The following is a 19,941-nucleotide window of genomic DNA, read 5'->3' as shown; positions in this document are numbered from 1 at the left end:
CTATCATGTATAACGCAGTAAATAAAAATATTGAGGTAACTAATCTTAACTATATGCTACTTCATACCAATAATAATTTTAATCATATGATAACTTTTGAAAATTGTATCTCTCATTTAATAAATTATTTTATTATATGCAACTCATCAAGCCCGATTAGTTTCATTTATCATTTGTTTTGGATAAATCGACCTAAGAATATACTCCCACCGTCCCATTATTTCTTTACCTATTCTATTTTAAAACGTCTAAAGAATTTGTTTACCTTTTGATATTAAGAACATGGTTCCCTCCTATTTTCTTATCTTTGTATCAAAATCAAAGATAAATAAATGCTTAATATTGAAGGAGTAACAATATTGTATAAATAACCTAAGTACCTTACTATACACCGAAATATAACGATTCTTACACAAATATTGGAGAATTATTAGTATTGTTTAAATTGAAGAAATAATTTTATATTGTATCTTGGATTAAAGCATTTTTTTTTTCTCACAAGACACGATAAGATTCCCAAATCCCAAGTTAAGTAGAATTTGAATGTGACTTTGGGTTTATTTTACGCGTTCTACGATGGAATTTGGCGCATGATAATATTTTTAAAACCTAATCGGTAGAGCTTTTGTTAATCATTTATAAGTGTGTACAAACTTACATTAATGATTTTTTTTAGGTAAACTCATAAACAAAAGAGGTTAATTAGTTTGATGCAATTTAGGGGTTGTTTGGTTGCCACTTAGAAAACATAGGCATTGGAAAATCCCATGATTTTGAAAAACCTGGGTTGTTTGGTTGCCATAAATTTTGGAAAATGTAGGAATTAGAACTTCTCAGGAACTTCCAATGCCTACATGATGTAGGAAGTTGCTTACCTACTCCCCCCTTGGTCATTGGAAGTTCCTGTGGAATTTAATTCCTACATGAGCAACCAAACACTTTTCTGAAATTCACCCGAATTGGATGAGGGAACTTAATTCCCATGAATTGTATTTTTCTAGGAAAATTAAGTTCCTTGATCAACCAAACAACCCCTTACTCTTTATTTCATTTTATTGTACCTTGTAAGTGTAAAAATACACTTCCATCCATGATCCATACCAAATTTATTCTACAGTAGAAATAAGAATTCAAAAATCAATATTTTATATTAGTGTTTTATTCCGCATCTTTAATTCAAGGCCATTACATTGCTTGAGCACTTATTGAGTCATTGTCGTAAACTTGAATCTTGAGCACTCATTGTAGTGCTTGAATATCTTACAGGGATTGAGTAGTTTAACAAACGTTGGAGACTCTAAACTATTATGGTTTAGAAGTTTTGTCCACATTAATTAAACATATAAGGACTTGTTTGGTTGCCCAAATTCACATGAATTGTAACTTTCTAGAAACTCTAATTCCTCCATAGTGGAGGAAGTTGCTTACCTAGGCCCCCTAGGTAAGTGGAAGTTCCTATGGAATTGGAGTTCCCACATCCAATCAAACAACTTTTCCAAATTCACATGAAATAGAATAGCATAGTAATTGGATCTTCCTAGGCATTGCAATTTCCCATTGTGAACCAAACGACCCCTAAGAATCTCCTCTATACAACATAAATTATTCTTTCTAATTCCAATACAATACAAATTCCATAATTAAGGTTATAATGTACTTTCATTATTACTCCGAACCTCTTTTAGCAAGATTTTTATAGTAAAAGGCACTAATTCATATGACATATATGTCCCATCGTTCGTTAATTTGAGTCCCATGGCTGTGCTATGATTAACATTAGAGTTAGGGTAACTCTTAAGCTCTCAGCAATTTAAGAAGGATATTTTTTTTTTAGAAATTTAGATAATGGGATGTTGTAGAAAATCATAGTCCATCATTAATATAATAGCCACGGTTAAAATATAAACACATAAGTAAAAGGCGTACAAATTTCCTGCGATAAGAATACCAATGACGACAGATTAAACTTTGAATTAAAGCTTAAACAATATAATCTCAATGAAAAAAGCATACTTATATAAAAACACCAAAGAAATTGTAGTTTGGAGACGAAACTTCCCTTCGGTTGAAGCTCCTAAAACTGAACCTCGTATTTGAATATTCATATTATGTCCTGTAATACCGTCGTCGATTATTTAATATGCATACATCTCATAATCAAATAAAATAAAAGAGTATATTGAAGTAGTATAGTGTTTGAAGCTAAATAAACATAATTCATATCATATCACAAGACCATGACAATACTCATACGTAATGTTCGCACCAAAAAAATACTCATACATAATGTAATTAGTATTATTGTATGAACTCGTAATCGTGCTGCAAAAAAACAAAAACAAAGAAAGAAATCATTAATCATCAATCAATATAATATTATGAACAAATAAAAAAAATAGCATAGAAGAACAATAGAAAGAAATCATCAAATGGTTTGCGGTGAAGCAAGAGCATTGAGTATATATATAACTGGATTCATGTGTTATATAGTTGAGTCATATTAGACTTCTTGTTGTTTCGTAATTGGTACAAATATGATACTTCTTGAGCGCAATAATTCGAGTCCCCTATTGTTTTGATGATTGTGTTACAAATTTTATCTTTTAATAATCTTTGAGTTCTATCGTTGTGACGATTGTATTACAAACTTTATCTTTTAGTTTGATTTGAATTTGTTTAAATTTAAATAATTTGTTATTGTATATCCTTTGTTATAGGTATTTTGTAAAACTTGGACTCTCTGTAATCGCTCGAAAAAACCTTCCTTTAATAATATAGATAGATATAGATTAGTTTTGTGACTGAGAAAATAATTAATATATAAATTTCACGATATTACTCAATTTTCTTGATTAATTTTACAGTTCAATTTTTTTCTCATATCAAAATATAATAACGTGAAATATAAAAAATTATATAATTGTTAATTCAACATGAATAAGTAATACAAAAACAACTATATAAATACAGCGCATTCATTGCGCATGATCTATACTAGTTTTGTACTCCGTATTATTTATGTTAATTTAATTTGATAGTTAACCCTACTACCAAAGTCAAGCATATTCTAGTAATGTTATCCACCATTATAAATTTGCTTCTATCGTTAATAAAAGGTCAAAATAAAATATTTCTCCGTCCTATCATTTGTTCACATAAAAAAAAGTAGAACATAATAGAGTTGGATATCGGTGTCAGCTGGCTCAGCCCAAAATAGTCGGGCCCGGTAATGGGCTCACTCATCTACCAGCCCATCGACCCACCCTAGGCCCGTACCACCTACTCGGGCTGGGCTCGAGCTCACTCATTCCCAACTCACACTCAACAGCCCGCCAGGCCCGCATAGCCGAATAACGCAACTAGAGCGTTCTAGGCCCACCTCATCCCAGCCCAACCGCCTAAGCCCGCACAAGCGCCCACCATCAACCCGCAATGTGGGCTCAGGCTTTCTTCCATAACCCGGCCCACCCAACCCGGCCCACTGCCCATTATCTAGAAGGGAGTAGGTTAGAATGGGCCTAACTAATCATACCAAAAGTTAAAAGTTTAGGCGAAAAACTAGAGCCATACTTTGCTCGTTACTTCTAAATCTCCAAATATAAGCATAGCCGCCGTTAACAAATTCACAAAACCCTAGCCGATTAACAACAATGGAACAACACCATAGATGGAGCTCCCTTCCGGACGACATCGTCTCGGAAATTATTTCCCACCTTAACCTTCCTGATTTCGTCATAACCATTTCATCAACTATTTTCAGCATCAAACAGATTTACACAAGTAGCAGAATTGCATACAATGTTTACGAGCCTCGTTACTGGACCATTTTCGATAATCTCTTCGATTATTTCACCACACCCGTAATCGACACTTTCTATCTTAATCTTCACGTTAGCTTCTATAAAGACCCGCTTTGCTGGCCTATCATCGATACGTGGGCTCATCGACTTCGTTCTAGTAACATCCGACACTTCACGATTAATACGTTCGATAGTTTTGAATTTAGCATACGAGTGTGGCCACCGAGCATTTTCCGAATGCATTCTTTGTTATCACTTACATTGTATATCTCTTTTAAAGAGATTGCTCGTAGCGATGATCAACTTTCAATGATTCTTCCTCCGAACCTCAAGAAACTTCATCTAGTTTCGCCGAATTATGGACTTTTGGAAGAATTAATAAGTGGTTGCCCGTCTCTTGAAGACTTGTCCTTGACCCTTGATATTGATCAGAAAAGGAAAAGTTCGATATCAATTACAAGCGAGAAATTAAAGCGATTATATATAAATCTATATAAGGTTTCCAATGCTTATTGTAAGGTTATTATTATTATTGATGCTCCAATATTAGAGCATTTTAGGTATTTTACTAGGGACATATTATCAATGCAGATGTTGGATTCGATTTTGAATGTCAAGTCGCTTGCACTCCATGTTGAAGATTATTGGGACCGGAAGTTTTACACTAGTCCTAAAAAGACCGTCTTCCCTAATTTGAGACATCTTACGTTATCTTTGCCTTGGAAATTATATCAAAAAATGTTTGACGAACAATTGCTTTGTTGTCCGAATTTGAAGGTTCTTAAGCTACATTTTAGTAATTATTATGATGAGTACAAGGCGATGATTTTGAATGTAGATGCCAAATTCGCGCTAGTTGAACAAGTGAAGCGCTTAGAGGTGTATATGATTGACGGCAAATTTAGCAAACAAAGATTGAATCTATTGACATGGTTGCTAAGAAGTGCCAAGGTTTTGGAGAAGCTTGTTCTTAGTTCAGTTAACCTTTGGGATTATAATAAGTTGGCAAAATCTCAATTTCTCGAAACTTTATTCGAGTGTGCTGAGAGTACATCGCGTTGTCAAATCGAACTTCTAGGAGGTTGTAAGCTAGACTGATTCTTTGTTATCTTTTTTTTTTTTGCCATGAAATTAATTTTCCGTATTTGCTTTTAGTCGAGTTCATTTGTATTCAAAATGATGGGGCATATTCTGCACCGCTGACCAAGTCAACATGATTGAGCAAGGTCAAAGATATCCACAGCAAGTCAATGACTTAGACATACCAGCCGATGCAGCCTTTCGGCCTGCCAGCCTGGGTCTCGGCATGGCAACCTACCAGCCGGGGCACATACCCGCGTACTCATATCCAAGAACCCTCGGCATGGAGTCAACCAGGCTCGCCGGCCTGCCATGGGTCCCTCGGCCGAGGGTAGATCAGTCTTTCCACCTGCTACGCCACTTGGCCCACTTGGCCACTACGTGACAAAAGGTGAAAGTCTATAAATACTCCTCAATCCTCATTGAGGAAGGGATCCAGAATCTAACCTAAGAACCACTTAAATTGGTATTATCTCTCTCATCTCTCTACAATACACGTCCGCGAGCTACATACTACTTAATCACAATAAGTTCACTGACTTGAGCGTCGGAGTGAGTACGCTTGGCACAAAGCCAAGCCCTCAATTTGCTCATTGTTGCAGGAGAGGCCGAGGAGAGCAGTCAAGGCTAGAAGAGGCATTATTCGACAAAGCTAGTGTGGTAAACAAACCTGCTTCGGAATTCATACCCGGAACAATTGGCGCCGTCTGTGGGGACAGATACTAGAAGCTAGTCATTCCCAAACAAAAAAAAAAAGAAAGAAAACCCACCCAAAAAAGCTACGAAGATGTCAAAAGAACAAGAGGTGTTCGTAACCGAAGAGCCCCTCCACCCAGGTGATACCGTCCACAATTCTGGAGTTGTGCAGCCCTCCACCAGCCGGGTAATTCAACCGGAGTTCGGGATGCCAATAATGCCAGATACGCCGCTGCCCGCCGACCAGGTCACCGTCATGGGGCGTGTGGTCGATGCAAAGAAAGCCGAAGCGCTTTCGGACTGATTGTCGGCCGCGCCGGCTCACACCGTCACACCGATAAGAGCGGCGGAAACCGTCCAGAAGCTAGGGCCCAAAAGGTGACTCAGAAACCTAAACGAAGCACTAAGAGAGGCTGAACTCGCCAAGACGCCGGAGAGCCCAGTGTCGGTGGTAGAACTAAGCCCTTCCCGCACTCGCGGAAGGACGATGTCGCCGCGACACCCACGAGGCATGCCCCACGAGCGAAAGGAGTTCGACTCACCGAGTCGAAGAAGGAGTCCGACTCACCGTAGTCGGAGAAGAAGCCCTTCCCGCCACGGGGAGAGGGGTCGGACTAGGGATGCGAGGAGCCGATCGCCGCGTGTCATTAGACACGTGGTCAGACAGCCCCTCAGTGCCTACGTCCTAGAGACCCCGGTGCCGCCAAAGCTAAAGCTACCGTCCATATCATACAAAGGAGAGGGCGACCCAACCGATCATGCCGAGGCTTTCGAGTCTCACATGTCGGTGTGGGAGCAACCTGACGAGGTCTGGTGCCGAGTTTTCCCAACGACCTTGGTTGGAATGGCACAAAGTCGGTACAAGGGATCGCCGATGGGTCGGTATACTCCTATTCCGACCTAAGAGACGCGTTTTTTGCCCAAAAGATTTCTACCAATAAAAGGAGAGCCGTTGAGACATCGGATCTCCTGACCATCAGGCAGGAGGGAGGCGAGTCACTCCGAAGCTATGTGAAGAGGTTCGATGCCAGGGTCCAGCAGATTAGGGAGCTGAACAGCGAACTAGCGGCCTTCGCACTGATGAAAGGCCTCCCCAGAGGGGACTTGAAAAACGAGCTCATCAAGTGCGGTGGCCTGAGCCTTGAGTCCGCCAGGAAATTGGCCGACCAGGCCATTAAGGTCGAAGACTATCACAAAATATGGGTAGGCCACGGCGAGGCCGGCACTCGAAAGAAAGAGCCACCGGGAAGACAAGCCGAATGAAGGGCGCCGTGACAATAATAGGTCGCGGACCGACAGGACCCGCCAGAAGCGAACCCGCGGACGCCGGGGAGTTCAGTCCGTACTACCATAAGAAGTACAAAGATCACACCCCCCGGTCGTATCGGCCGCCGAGGTCTTCTCCCGAGCGGAAACGAGGGGCGAGAAGTGGGAAAGGCCCCCAAACCTAGGGGGACGGTGACACGAGCCTGTCTTTGAGTACCACGGCCACACCGGTCACTTAACCAACGATCGCCGGCATTTGAAGAATGCCATAGAGGAGCCGATCCGAAAGGGAGCCTCGGCAAATATATTGCCGGAGGCCAAAAGACTAACACCGGTGGCTCAGATAAAAAATCCGTCTTTCAACGGATAGGAACAATTCATGTTGTCATCGGGGGAAACGAGAACGGCGGATCCGCTCACGGGCACAAAAGGCACTGAACGAATCGATCGGGCCGTCAACTTCGTGCCCACTACAAATGCCCGCGCTTCCAACATCCCGAACATAACTATTGGGAAGAAGGACTACGAAGGAGTCATCGCCCACATAGCGACCCACTCGTAGTCCACTTAGACATAGCTAACCACCCGGTCATGAGATGCCCGATTGACACGGGTGCTTACACGAACATCATGTTCGGGAGTGCTTTCGGGGCTCGGCCAAAATTGCGGACCTTAGCCCATGCACCAACCCATTATACACTTCTCCGGCAGGCTTGGTCCCCCTGGGGTCTATCAAGTTACCAGTGATGTTCGGCCAGTCCGACACGGCCAAGAATGTGATGTCCGAGTTCGTGGTCATCGACGGCTCATCCGCATACAACGTTCTCATTGGTCGTGTCACCCTGAGTGAGGTCGATGCCGTAATGTCCATCCGGGCCCTGACACTGATGTATGTCTCGGACCGCGGGGAAGTTCATAAACTCGTCTCAAAGAACGAAAAAGACGAGGTGGTCAACGTCCAAATATCGGCCAGAGGATGCAATATGCAATCCTTCAAAGTGGCAAAGAAAGAGGAAAAAGGGAAGAACCCATCCTTAAGACAGGAGGACGAACCGATGAGCACCAATCACGTCGCCATGGTCGAAGGGGCTGAGACCGAACAGATAGAGATTGATCCGGGACGCACCGTGATCGTCGGTGTCGGCTGGAACCAAAATTCGTGGCCGGTCTCCTGACCTGCCGAGAAAGAACAAGGACGTCTTTGCGTACTCAGCCGCCGAGATGCCAGGTGTAAGCCGAGAAGTCATCGTTCACAAGCCGAACGTACTACCCAGCCGCCGCCGTGAAGCGGAGGGTGAGAAACTCCTCGGCCGAAAAGGAAGATGCCATCAAGGCCGAGGTTGATAAGTTGTTAGATGCAGGCTTTATCATCCCTTGTACGTACCCTGAATGGCTAGCTAATGTTGTAATGGTTAAAAAGTCATCAGGGGGGTGGAGGATGTGTGTTGATTTTACGCAACTTAATAAAGCATGCCCGAAAGATTGCTACCCCTTGCCTCGGATAGATAGCTTAATAGACGCAACGGCAGGCTACACAATGCTGAGCCTGCTCGACGCCTTTTCAGGATACCATCAGGTATTCATGGCAGAGGAAGACATGCCTAAATGTGCATTCATCACCATACACGGCACCTACATGTACAAGATGATGCCGTTTGGTTTGAAAAACGCCGGCGCGACCTACACAAGACTGGTGGACAAAGTATTCCAAAATCAAAAAGGGCGAAACATTGAGGCTTACGTCGACGATGCTATTGTCAAGAGCAAGTCCGACGGCGAGCACCTAGCCGATTTACACGAGACATTTTGTTCACTAAGGAAATACAAGATGAAGCTTAACCCTACAAAGTGCAACTTCGGTGTCCGGCCGGAAATTCCTCGGCGTGCTTGTCGGCGCCGGGGAATTGATGCCAATCCGGAGAAAGTGCGAGCAATTCTAGACTGCCGAGCCGAGGAATCGCAAAGAGGTCATGATATCGACCGGGAGGATGGCGGCCCTTGCCCGATTTATCTCTCGGTCAGCCGACAAGAGCACCCCATTCTTCAAAGTGCTAAAGGGGAATAAGGACTTCTGGCTGGGGGAGAGAACAGAGCACGGCTTTCAAACAACTCAAGGCCCATCTCGCAAACTCTCCCGACCCCCGTCCGCACCGACGGGGGAAACACTATATCTATATCTAGCAAGAACCTCGCCACGGTCGTGCCGTAATCGTCAGAGAAGAAAACAAGCAGCAGCACCCAATCTACTTTATCAGCCATACACTGTTGCCTGCCGAGAGAAACTACCCGCTGATTGAAAAAGCAGCCTTTGCCGTGGTTGTTGCCGCAAGGAAGTTGAAACCCTACTTTGACGCGCATCCCATGACGGTCTTAACCGACCAGCCGTTGGAAAAAGCATTGGAAAAATTCGAACAGTCAGGCAGACTTATCAAATGGGCGAGAGAGCTATCTCGGCTTCGGCATTCAATACAAACCGAGGCCTTCGATAAAGGGGCAGGCGCTGGCAGACTTCTTGGCCGAATGCACGTATCAGGAAGAATCGTGTCCCGGCATGTGGGAGGTATATACCGATGGATCCTCCACAACGAACGGCTCGGGAGCCGGCATCCTTATCATCAGCCCAAACGGGGACGAATTCGAGTACGCTTTGAAGTTTACCTTCTCGACCTCAAACAACGAATCCGAATATGAGGCAGTGATAACCGGAGTTGAGTTAGCCAGAGCCGCCGGCGTAACACATCATTTTGAAAATGTACTCTCTCTTGGTGACTAACCAATACGAAGGAGAGTACGAAGCTCGGGACGATGGGATGGTAAGATACCTGGAAAAGGTAAAAGCCGAGACCTCAAAATTGAAGTCATTCAAAATGCGACACATCCCCAGGTCTGAGAACAACCGGGCCGACGCTCTCTCAAAACGCCGATTCGACCATAAAGAATATCACCCGTCTGTCTTTGGTGGACATCAGGAACGCTAAAAGCATTGACGAAACCATCGGCATGGTGTGCGACGTGGAAGCTGAGACGACATGGATGAGTCCGATAAAGAGGTTTAAACTGACAAATGAGTTACCGGAGGACCGCAATCTCTCACAAAAGATAAAGAGGATCGCAAAGAAGGTACTTGGTATTTGAAGGAGAGTTATACAGAGGTCCGTGACAAGGCCACTCCCGAAGTGTGTCGGTCCAACCGATGCAGAGCTAATCTTGTAAATACACGAAGGCATCTGTGGACATCACATGGGGCAAGAACGCTAGCCCACAAAGCTCTCCGAGCCGGCTACTTCCGCCCACCATGCTTGAGGATTCCGTAAACAAAACCGTAAAATGCAAATGCAAATTGCCGATGCACGCTCCGTGATACACGCACCTTCCCGAGACCTGCAACCGAACTGCTTAATCCCCTTCCCTTTGCACAGTGGGGAATGGATCTACTAGGGCCATTCCCAACGGCATCCGGAGGAAGAAAGTTCCTAATAGTCGCCGTCGACTACTTCACCAAATGGGTGGAGGCCGTGGCAGTACCTGCGAAAACTGCGGCGGCCGTAAGAAAGGTGATCTGGGAAAATGTCATAACTCGTTTTGGGTTACCCCAAGTCATGGTGTTCGACCATGGCCGAGAATTTTGGAGTGACACAATAATGAGCTGGTTGGAAGAACTCGGCATCAAATTTGCGTATTCCTCCGTCCGCCACCCCGAGCAACGCAACGGACAAAGGAGGCGACCAATAAAACGATCCTCAACGGCTTGAAGAAGACAGTTGAAGACCTCAAGGGAAGATGGGCCGATGAGCTACCCGGCGTACTATGGTCCCTCCGGACCACGGAGAAAGAAGCAACGGGTGCATCCTTTTCACCTAGTCTACGGGTCCGGCGCGATCCCGCCGATTGAAGCAACGGTGCCAACATTCAGAACGGCCACTTTTAACCCGGATGAAAACGAGGAAGGCCTAAGAACCTCCCTGGACCTGGTCGAAGAAAGCCGAGATACGGCACGCCTCAACTTAGCAAAGATATCGAGCCGAATGAAAAGGGCCTACAAACCGAAGAGTCCACAAAAGGGACTTAAAAGTAGGAGATCCGGTCCTAAGGAAGTCACCACCACCAACAAAGGAAACCTCCATGGCAAGTTGACGGCCAACTGGGAGGGTCCCTACAAGGTAGTTGAAGAAATGAGGCCGGTACATACCGGTGACGGACATGGGAGATATACCTTTGATGAGCCATTGGAACACCGACAATCTCGAAAATACTTTGTATAACAAAGAGTTACCCAAAACAATTGTTGGCACCCCAATGCATATTCATATCTAATGAGGAATCATCCAAGTTTTTCATCAAAGTGTTAATCCACCCCAATCAGAAGGCATACTAACATATGTACACAGCAGACAGAGCCAAAACCTCGGTCATCCCGGCCTTTAACGGGGGTGACGGGGGGACGAGCCGATATGCTAACATATGTTCAACGGCGGTCAAAACGTAAACTCCGTTGCCCCGGTAATTGGCCGGGAAGAGACGAGTGAAACGCGACTGCCCTCGGCAAATTAAGACCGAGTTTAAAGACGTTAAACACAGTTGAGATACGCATTCTAACTGCCTCGGCCAAGCCGAAGGTAAAAACGAAAAAGCGCTCAATTAATTAACGCAACTGCCCTCGGCAAATTAAGACCGAGTTTAAAGACGTTAAACACAGTTGAGATACGCATTCTAAAACTGCCTCGGCTGAAGCCAAAGGTAACAACGAAAAGCGCTCAATTAATTAACGCAAGAAGACAAGTGAAGGAATAAATCAAAAGGCCTCGGCCAAGCCAGAGGCAAAGCAAGCAAAATCTCATTAAGGAAAAGGTAACGAGTTACAAGAAGGAGAAACACAGACGACGGCCGTCCCCTTTGGGATAAGCCAAGACTCTACCTACCAAGGTCTTACAAAAGTACAGGGAAAAGTAAAGCAAAAGGTTACGGACTGGTTCTTTGAAGCGCCAAAAGGATGGCAGGGAGAAAAGGCTTAATAGTTGGCCCCCGAATAGCTGAAGCTATCCGAGACGCCGGGTGAGCCTGGTGACGACCGCCCGTCTCCCTATGCCTGTTGCTGCTTGCCCTTACCGCCATCAGCAGCGTTACCCTCGGTGAGCGACTTAGATGCGCTCTGGGCAGCCTTAGCATCCTCAGCTTTCTTGGCAGCCTTAGCATCCTCAGCTGCCTTATCCGCCGCATCTTTCTTAGCAGCCTCAACATCCTCAGCTGCTTTCAGTCTGGCGGACTCCTCCCTCATCTTCTCTGCAAGGGCCGCCTTTGCAGCGGTCGCCTCCTCCTCCTTCTTGGCCCTGGCATCCTCGGCAGCCTTATCCGCCGCAGCCTTCTCCTTAGCTTCGAGCCTATCATCGAACAGCTCGTCAAATTTTGTCCACCGAAAGGAGCCATCCGGATAGACCTCATCTACCACCTCCCTGAAAGCTTCTTCGGTCAGGTCCCTATACTGAGCACACATACGTGGGAGAAGCTTGTTTTGAAGTGTCTCAATATCCTTCTCCCTTTGGGCAAGGATAGCACTAGTCTCCCTATGCGACTCTGCTTGGAGCCGATACGCCCTTTTCGACTCCTCCCTTTGGGCGACAACAACGTCGTAGCCGCCCTTGTACTGTCCCGTTCCTCCTTCCTTCACTTGGCGGCGCGAATCGCAGCCTCTACCTTGGCCTTCTCGGCCGACAAAGAGCTTCTCAATTTCCTCGACCCGCGCTTGTGCGGCAAGGAGGTCATGCTTAGCCTTTCCGCCACCCCTTTGCGGCAACAACATCGAGCCTCACGCTTCTATCAACGGTCCCGTATCGGCCAAGGCCTTTTCTTGCTCCCTAATACGAGAGCCGACCAGATCGGACCAAATCCCAACCTTCTTGCTCAGCTTTGTACCCTCCGCTATGAGCCGGTCGTTGGATATCGACGCAAGTACGGAGTCGGCATTTTTCCCGCCGTCTGCATAGGCCTCTTCTCAACTCGCCGCTCGATGGTGGGACAGATCGCGCCGGTTGATCTACAAAAAATTCAACCAAAGACTCCACGTCAACGTTCATGGACATACCGAGAGCCGGTCATCGGTATATCTAATGAGCCGGCTAAATCCGAGCCGCAAGTTAGACCTGCACGAGGGCTTGCTCTTCTTGGCCGCTTGATCCGTTTCCTCGGCGCGGCATTAACATGAGCGACGGAAGCCGAAGCATCGGTGGCATGGGTAGATCTTTTCCTCTTACGCCTAAGCGGAGATCCCTCAGCATCGGAATCCTCTCCATCGACAATGTCAACGACCTCCACCTCTGGTGGAGGCGGAATAGAGGTTGACACCGTCGCCGCCGTAGACTTGGCTTTTCGGACCCGGCGAGGAATGGCAGCAGCTACCTTGGCCTGGGCCGCCGTATCGTCCAAGCCCTTCAGGAGGTCAGTAGGCGACGGACGGCGGTCATGCACATCGACCTTCGGATTCTTCTCCTTAACGTTTCCGTCTTTGTCCAGCCCCATCTTCTCGAGGAGTTGCTCAGACAGTTCGGGACCAAAGTGCTCTGTAAAAGAAACAAAGCAAAACTTAGACAAAGGGACATGTCAAGAAACAAACAACGAAAAACATTAAAGCAGAAATGGGCCTCACACCGACCCCACTCACCCTGTGCTAGGGCCGGTATGAGGCCGACGTGGCAAAGCGGCTCATCCATCTGGATGACTTGCGTCGGGGGCAACCAAACCTTCGGCGCCCCATCATCATCGACCTCGAAAAGCTTCGATGCTCGCTTCGTCCTCATTAAGATAGACATTCCCGGCGTCCATCTTATTCTTGCCCTTGGGGATCATCTTCTCACGCTCCCCTTTGCTCTCGCACCGCAAGTTAACATGGTGCTCAAAAGACCGAGGCAACGGATAATCATCTGGGACCTCGACATACACCCACCGTTCCTTCCAGCCCTTGCAAGAGGTGAGCTTAGGCACGGTGAGATAGCCCGGCTCAGTCTGGACGCTATACCACCCCCGGCCACCTTGAACATTCATTCGAAGAAAATGAATTCGGCGGAATAAGTTTACCGTTGGGATCACCCCCCTGAAGCGACACAGCCACACGAAGCCGACTATAGTCCTAACGGCCAAAGGGTGAAGCTGCGCCGCTGCAACGTTCATCGCCTGAATTATGGAAGAGACGTACATATTGAGAGGAAACCGGAGACCATACTCCAGGTGCCTCATATATACGCCGATGTGACCCGGGGGAGGGCAACAGACGGCCTGACCCTCCCCAGGGATGACAATGTTGTACCCCTTGCCAAAAAAGAAGTGCTCTTCGAAAAATTCGAGCCGTAGCAAATGACCAACTTATCAATAAAACCACGATCGGCGCCGTAGTACAGGGCATCGTAATGATGCAAGATCCGCTCTCTCCGTCCCGGAAGGATTCCTTTCCTCATCATCATCACCGTCATCCACATCGTCATCATCCTCCCACTCCTCCGAACTCGCGGTCAACTTCCGGGGAAGGAGACCTAGGGCCCCTCGACCTTAACGGAATTGCGGCTACCACCTCCTCCTCATCAAGACGCGACGGGGAACCCCCCGGCGCACGAGTACTGGGACCGGCATCAGTAGAAGACATGGTTCACAACAATTACTTAAACAAAACAAAAAGTTGAAAAGGTTTTTCGGTTTACCTTGAAGAAAAGTGCTACGCCGACGTAAAAATTCTGAAGATCGGAAGAGAGGGAAAGACTTGGAATTTTGGAAAGAAGAAAATTTTTAGAATGAATGAAATTGCTAACCAATTTCACTTCAAAAGTCTGGTATTTATAGGCAAAAGCCCATAAAGGAGGACCAATCAAAACGCAGCCCATAAAGCGTCAGCCAATCAACAAAGAGACACATGTCAGGCATGCATACACGGAATGTCAATCGACGCAACAGTTGAATGTCAATCAATGCAACAGTAACCAAGCGTCTTCAACACGCCCCTTTATATCCCTTTGACTATTCATCTTCCTCAGCAAAATCCTAAAGTATCTGTTCTCCGCCGGCAGTATGACTAACCAAGCTAGGTAGCACCGGCCGGGGGCAATCAAAAGTACACCGGCACTCTCAACCTTGAGTCCGCCGGCCAGTAACATCTTTTCTTCCACATTTGATGTCCATTACCCATCCATGTGGAGGGGGGATATGGTACGGCCCGCACAGAAGTAAGCCGAGGGAGAAGAAGCCGGGGCAGAAAATTTTCACTTGCGCAGAATATACGCTCAGCATACATCGGAGCCCATACCACGGCATAGACTACGCTGGGGGCAAATTGATGGGGCATATTCTGCACCGCTGACCAAGTCAACATGATTGAGCAAGGTCAAAGATATCCACAGCAAGTCAATGACTTAGACATACCAGCCGATGCAGCCTTTCGGCCTGCCAGCCTGGGTCTCGGCATGGCAACCTACCAGCCGGGGCACATACCCGCGTACTCATATCCAAGAACCCTCGGCATGGAGTCAACCAGGCTCGCCGGCCTGCCATGGGTCCCTCGGCCGAGGGTAGATCAGTCTTTCCACCTGCTACGCCACTTGGCCCACTTGGCCACTACGTGACAAAAGGTGAAAGTCTATAAATACTCCTCAATCCTCATTGAGGAAGGGATCCAGAATCTAACCTAAGAACCACTTAAATTGGTATTATCTCTCTCATCTCTCTACAATACACGTCCGCGAGCTACATACTACTTAATCACAATAAGTTCACTGACTTGAGCGTCGGAGTGAGTACGCTTGGCACAAAGCCAAGCCCTCAATTTGCTCATTGTTGCAGGAGAGGCCGAGGAGAGCAGTCAAGGCTAGAAGAGGCATTATTCGACAAAGCTAGTGTGGTAAACAAACCTGCTTCGGAATTCATACCCGGAACACAAAACATTATGTTTATTGCACAATGTGGATTTAATTCCGGATGCTAAATTTAAGTTATATGAAGCGGCTAGAGATGAATAGAACCACGGTTCATTTCGACGAACAATTGATGAAGCTAATGAAATATTTCCTAACGAGTTTCGTATCCTGACGATAATGATCGATCACTTAGCAGAAGCAGCTCGATTTTGACTGAGTAGTATATATCATTTGTCCAATCTAATTACGCCCTACTCTAAATCATTTGTTTACCTTTATCAATTTAAATATAGTACACAAATGAGAATAAAATACAGTACACAAATGAGAATTGGTTCGGAGGCCACAGAACAAATGAGAATAAAATACGATACTCGACTCGCATGAGTGACGGACCAAGTTGTCTTCCTCGTCTACGCTTTGATTCTTCTTTGATGCTTCGTCTTGTCTTAGCATAATCCGTCTTCGACACAAATTCAAGGCACAAATTCCTAACACAAATAAATGCAATAAGCACGGTTAAAAAAAATCGTACGAACCATGGAGAGACTATGAAATTCACCGTCCGTTCCATGGTCGGATAATGAAATTCATCGTTTATCCATGAAGTTCAACATTTCATCCATATGTATGGATGATGAACTTCATCGTTTCTCCATGATTTTGACGATGAACTTCGTTGTCCTCCCACGGCCACCACGGCAACAACATCACGAAATCAACATGGAAACACGAATAGAGGGAGTAATTAACACGAAAATAACAAAATACGAAATCAGCACAAAATAGCAAATTACAATTAAAATCAAGCCATCAAACATAGAATCAAAACCTTGTTTGTTAAATGTTAGAAGCAGATTTGATTTATAATTAAAGATGACATTTGTAGATTACGGTTAGTATAGGGAGGTGGCAATCGGATCACTCAGTCTGATTACGGGTTGATGGGGCATATTCTGCACCCGCTGACCAGTCAACATATTGAGCAAGGTCAAAGATATCCACAGCAAGTCAACGGCTTGGGCAGCCTAACCGACGAGGCCTGTCGGCCTGTCAGATGGGTCCCGGCCGGGGCAATCAGCCGGGGCACACATCCGCGAACTCATATCCAAGACCCCTCGGCGGTGAGTCAACAGGGCACGCCGGCCTGCCATAGGTCCCTCGGCCGAGGGGTAGATCAGTCTTTCCACCTGCTAGCCACTTGGCCACTTGGCCACTACGTGACAAAAGGTGAAAGTCTATAAATACTCCTCTACTCTCATTGAGTAAGGGATCCACAATTTAACCTAAGAATCACTATTCATCTGGTAATATCTTCCTTATCTCTCTACAATATATACTTCACCAAGTAACCACAACTTATCTTTCTAAGTTTACTGACTTGAGCGTCGGAGTGAGTTCGCTCGGCCCAAAGCCGAGCCCTCAGTTTGCTCATTGTTTCAGGAGACCGCAAGGAGGAGTGAACAAAAGACGTCATTCTACAAGCACGAGTGGTGACAAATAACTGCTCTGGAATTACACCCGTAACAATTGGCGCCGTCTGTGGGGAAAGATACTAGAAGCTAGTCACATTCATTCCCAAACAAAAAAAAAACAAAACAAAAACCCACCCACAAAGCTAAGAAGATGTCGAAACAACCAGAGAAGGTGTTGGTGGAAAACAAATTCTACCAAGACGACACATTCCACAACTCAGAAATCGGGCAGTCCCCCACCGGCCATATCACTGGTACGACGAACGGGACGCCAAAGGAACAAGATATACCGCTGCCCGCCGACCAGATCACCGTCATGGGACACGTGGTTGATGCAGCAAAGCTGAAGCTACTCCTGGACATAATTGCTAGTACGCCGGCTCACACTGTCACACCGACAAGAGCGGCGGAACCCGTCCAGGAGACCAGGGCCTTAATGTGACTCCAAGAGACTTGAATGGAGCACTCGGAAGAAGCCGGCCCTATCAAGACGCCGGGGAGCCCGGAGCGCTAGTGGTAGACCTTAGTCCTTCCCGCACTCGCGGGAGGATGGCGCGCCGCCAGCCGCGACGAGGCACCCCCCAGAGGAGTGAAAGAAGCCCGACTCACCAGAGTCGGAGAAGAAGCCCGACTCACCAGAGTCGGAGAAGAAGCCCTTCCCGCCACGGGGAGAGGAGCCGGACTAGGGATGCGAGGAGCCGATCGCCGCGTGTCATTCGACACGTGGTCGACAGCCCCCTCGGCGCCTACGTCCTAGATACCCCGGTCGACTAAGTCGAAGTTGCCACCTATAGCATACAAAGGAGAAGGCGACCCAACCGACCACGTCGAGGCTTACGAGTCTCACATGTCAGTATGGGAGCAACCCGATGAGGTTTGGTGCCGAATCTTCCCAACGACACTGCATGGGATGGCACAAAGTTGGTACAAGGGGCTACCCGACGGGTCGGTATCTATTCGTTACGCCGACCTAAAGGACACGTTCCTAGCCCAATATTCCTGCAACAAGAGGAGGGCCGTGGAGACCTCGGACCTCCCGACTATCGACAGAAGGAGGCGAATCTCTCCGGTTATGTGAAGAGGTTCGACGCCAAGGTTCAAGCAGATTCGTGAGCCGAACAATGAACCCGGCGACCTTTCGCGCGATGAAAGGCCTCCCGAGAGGAGACCTAAAGAATGAGCTCATCAAGTGCGGCGGCCAGAGATTAGACTCCGCCAGGAAAATGGCCGATCAAGCCATTAAGGTGGAGGACTACCACAAAACCTGGGCAGGCCCCAGCGAGGCCGAGCACTCAGAAAGAAAAAGCCGCCGGGAGGACAACCCGGATGAAAGACGCCGTGACGATAATAGGTCACGGTCGACGTGTCGACCAGAAACGAGAACTCGGTGGACGCCGGGGGGTCGAGAACGAACCGCCGAGGCGGTACAATGATCACACCCCGGCCGTGTCTCGGTCGCCGAGGTTTTCGCCCGAGCAAGAGCGAGGGTCGAGTGGGAGAGGCCTCCCGGTAGCCGAGGAGTGACGTGACACGAGCCAAGATCTTGTGAATACCACGGCCACACCGGTCACCTTACTGACAACTGCCGGCATCTGAAGAATGCCATTGAAGAACTGATCCGGAAGGGGAGCCTCGGCAAGTATGTTGCCAAAGGCCAAAAGACTGATGCCGACGGTTCGGATAAGAAATCCGTCTTCGAACGGATGGGAGTAATCCATGTTGTCATCGGGGGCAACGAGAACGGTGGGTCCGCTCATGGGCACAAACGGCACCTGAACGAGCTGTATCACGCCATCAACTTTGTGCCCAACACAGCGACTCCCGCTTCCAACATCCCCGATATAACTATTGGGAAGAAGGATTACGAGGGAATCATCACCCCTCACAAAATGACCCACTCGTAGTCCACTTGGACATAGCCAACCACCTGGTGAAGAGGTGCCGATTGACACGGCGCCTACACAAACATTATGTACAAATAATGCTTTCTCAACCTCGGTCTCGAAAGTTGAAGACTTGAGCCCCGCACCAACCCGTTGTACGACTTTTTCGGAGCTTCTACCTGTACCCCTTGGGTCAATCAGGCTGTCGGTGAGGTTCGGCGAGGGAAGTGCGGCCAAAAACGTTATGTCTGAGTTCGTGGTCATTGACGGCTCGTCCGCCTACAACGTTCTGATAGGCCGAGCCACCCCGAGCGAGGCCGATGCGGAATGTCCATCCGGCTCGACATTGATGTATGTCTCGGACCGGGGGGAAGCGCATAAGCTCGTTTCAAAGAACGAAAAGGACGAAGTGGTCAATATCCAAGTGTCCGCCAGAGGGTGCAACATGCAATCCTTCAAAGTGGCGAAAAAGTCAGAGAAGGGGAAGAGCCCGTCCTTGCAACAGGAGGGCGAGCACATGGATGCCACCGTCGGCATGGTTGAAGGAACGGAGACCGAAGAGGTAGAGATTGATCCAGGCCGCACCGTAACTATCGGTGTTAACCTGGAGCCAAGATTCAGAGCCGCACTCCTAGATCTGCTGAGAAAGAACAAAGACGTCTTCGCCTACTCAGCGGCCGAGATGCCAGGCGTGAGCCGGGAAGTAATTGTTCACAAACTAAACGTACTCCCCACCGCTCGCCCTGTCAAGCAAAGGATGAGGAACTCCTCAGCCGAGAAGGATGAGGCCATCAAAGCCGAGGTAGATAAATTGCTGGCGGCAGGCTTCATCATGCCTTGTACCTATCCT

At 47.2% G+C, this 19,941-nt stretch overlaps 1 protein-coding gene across 1 annotated transcript; it reads left to right on the top strand.

The window, feature by feature from the left end:
- The first annotated feature begins 3,650 nt into the window (after nucleotides 1–3,650).
- LOC141612864 (F-box/FBD/LRR-repeat protein At5g22660-like) lies at nucleotides 3,651–4,898 on the top strand. The gene has a single exon (XM_074431614.1). It carries the CDS (start codon nucleotides 3,651–3,653, stop codon nucleotides 4,896–4,898), a length of 1,248 nt encoding a protein of 415 aa, XP_074287715.1.
- Nucleotides 4,899–19,941: the final 15,043 nt, after the last annotated feature.

The sequence above is a fragment of the Silene latifolia genome, chromosome 11 (genome assembly GCF_048544455.1).
Source record: "Silene latifolia isolate original U9 population chromosome 11, ASM4854445v1, whole genome shotgun sequence".
NCBI classification, from domain to species: domain Eukaryota; kingdom Viridiplantae; phylum Streptophyta; class Magnoliopsida; order Caryophyllales; family Caryophyllaceae; genus Silene; species Silene latifolia.
The sequence above is the reverse complement of the archived record's forward strand: the minus strand, read 5'-3'. Positions and strand labels throughout refer to the sequence as shown.

What these genes read in the sequence shown, in the direction of transcription:
- LOC141612864 (XM_074431614.1), top strand. Translation starts at nt 3,651, where the DNA reads ATGGAACAACACCATAGATGGAGCTCCCTTCCGGACGACATCGTCTCG.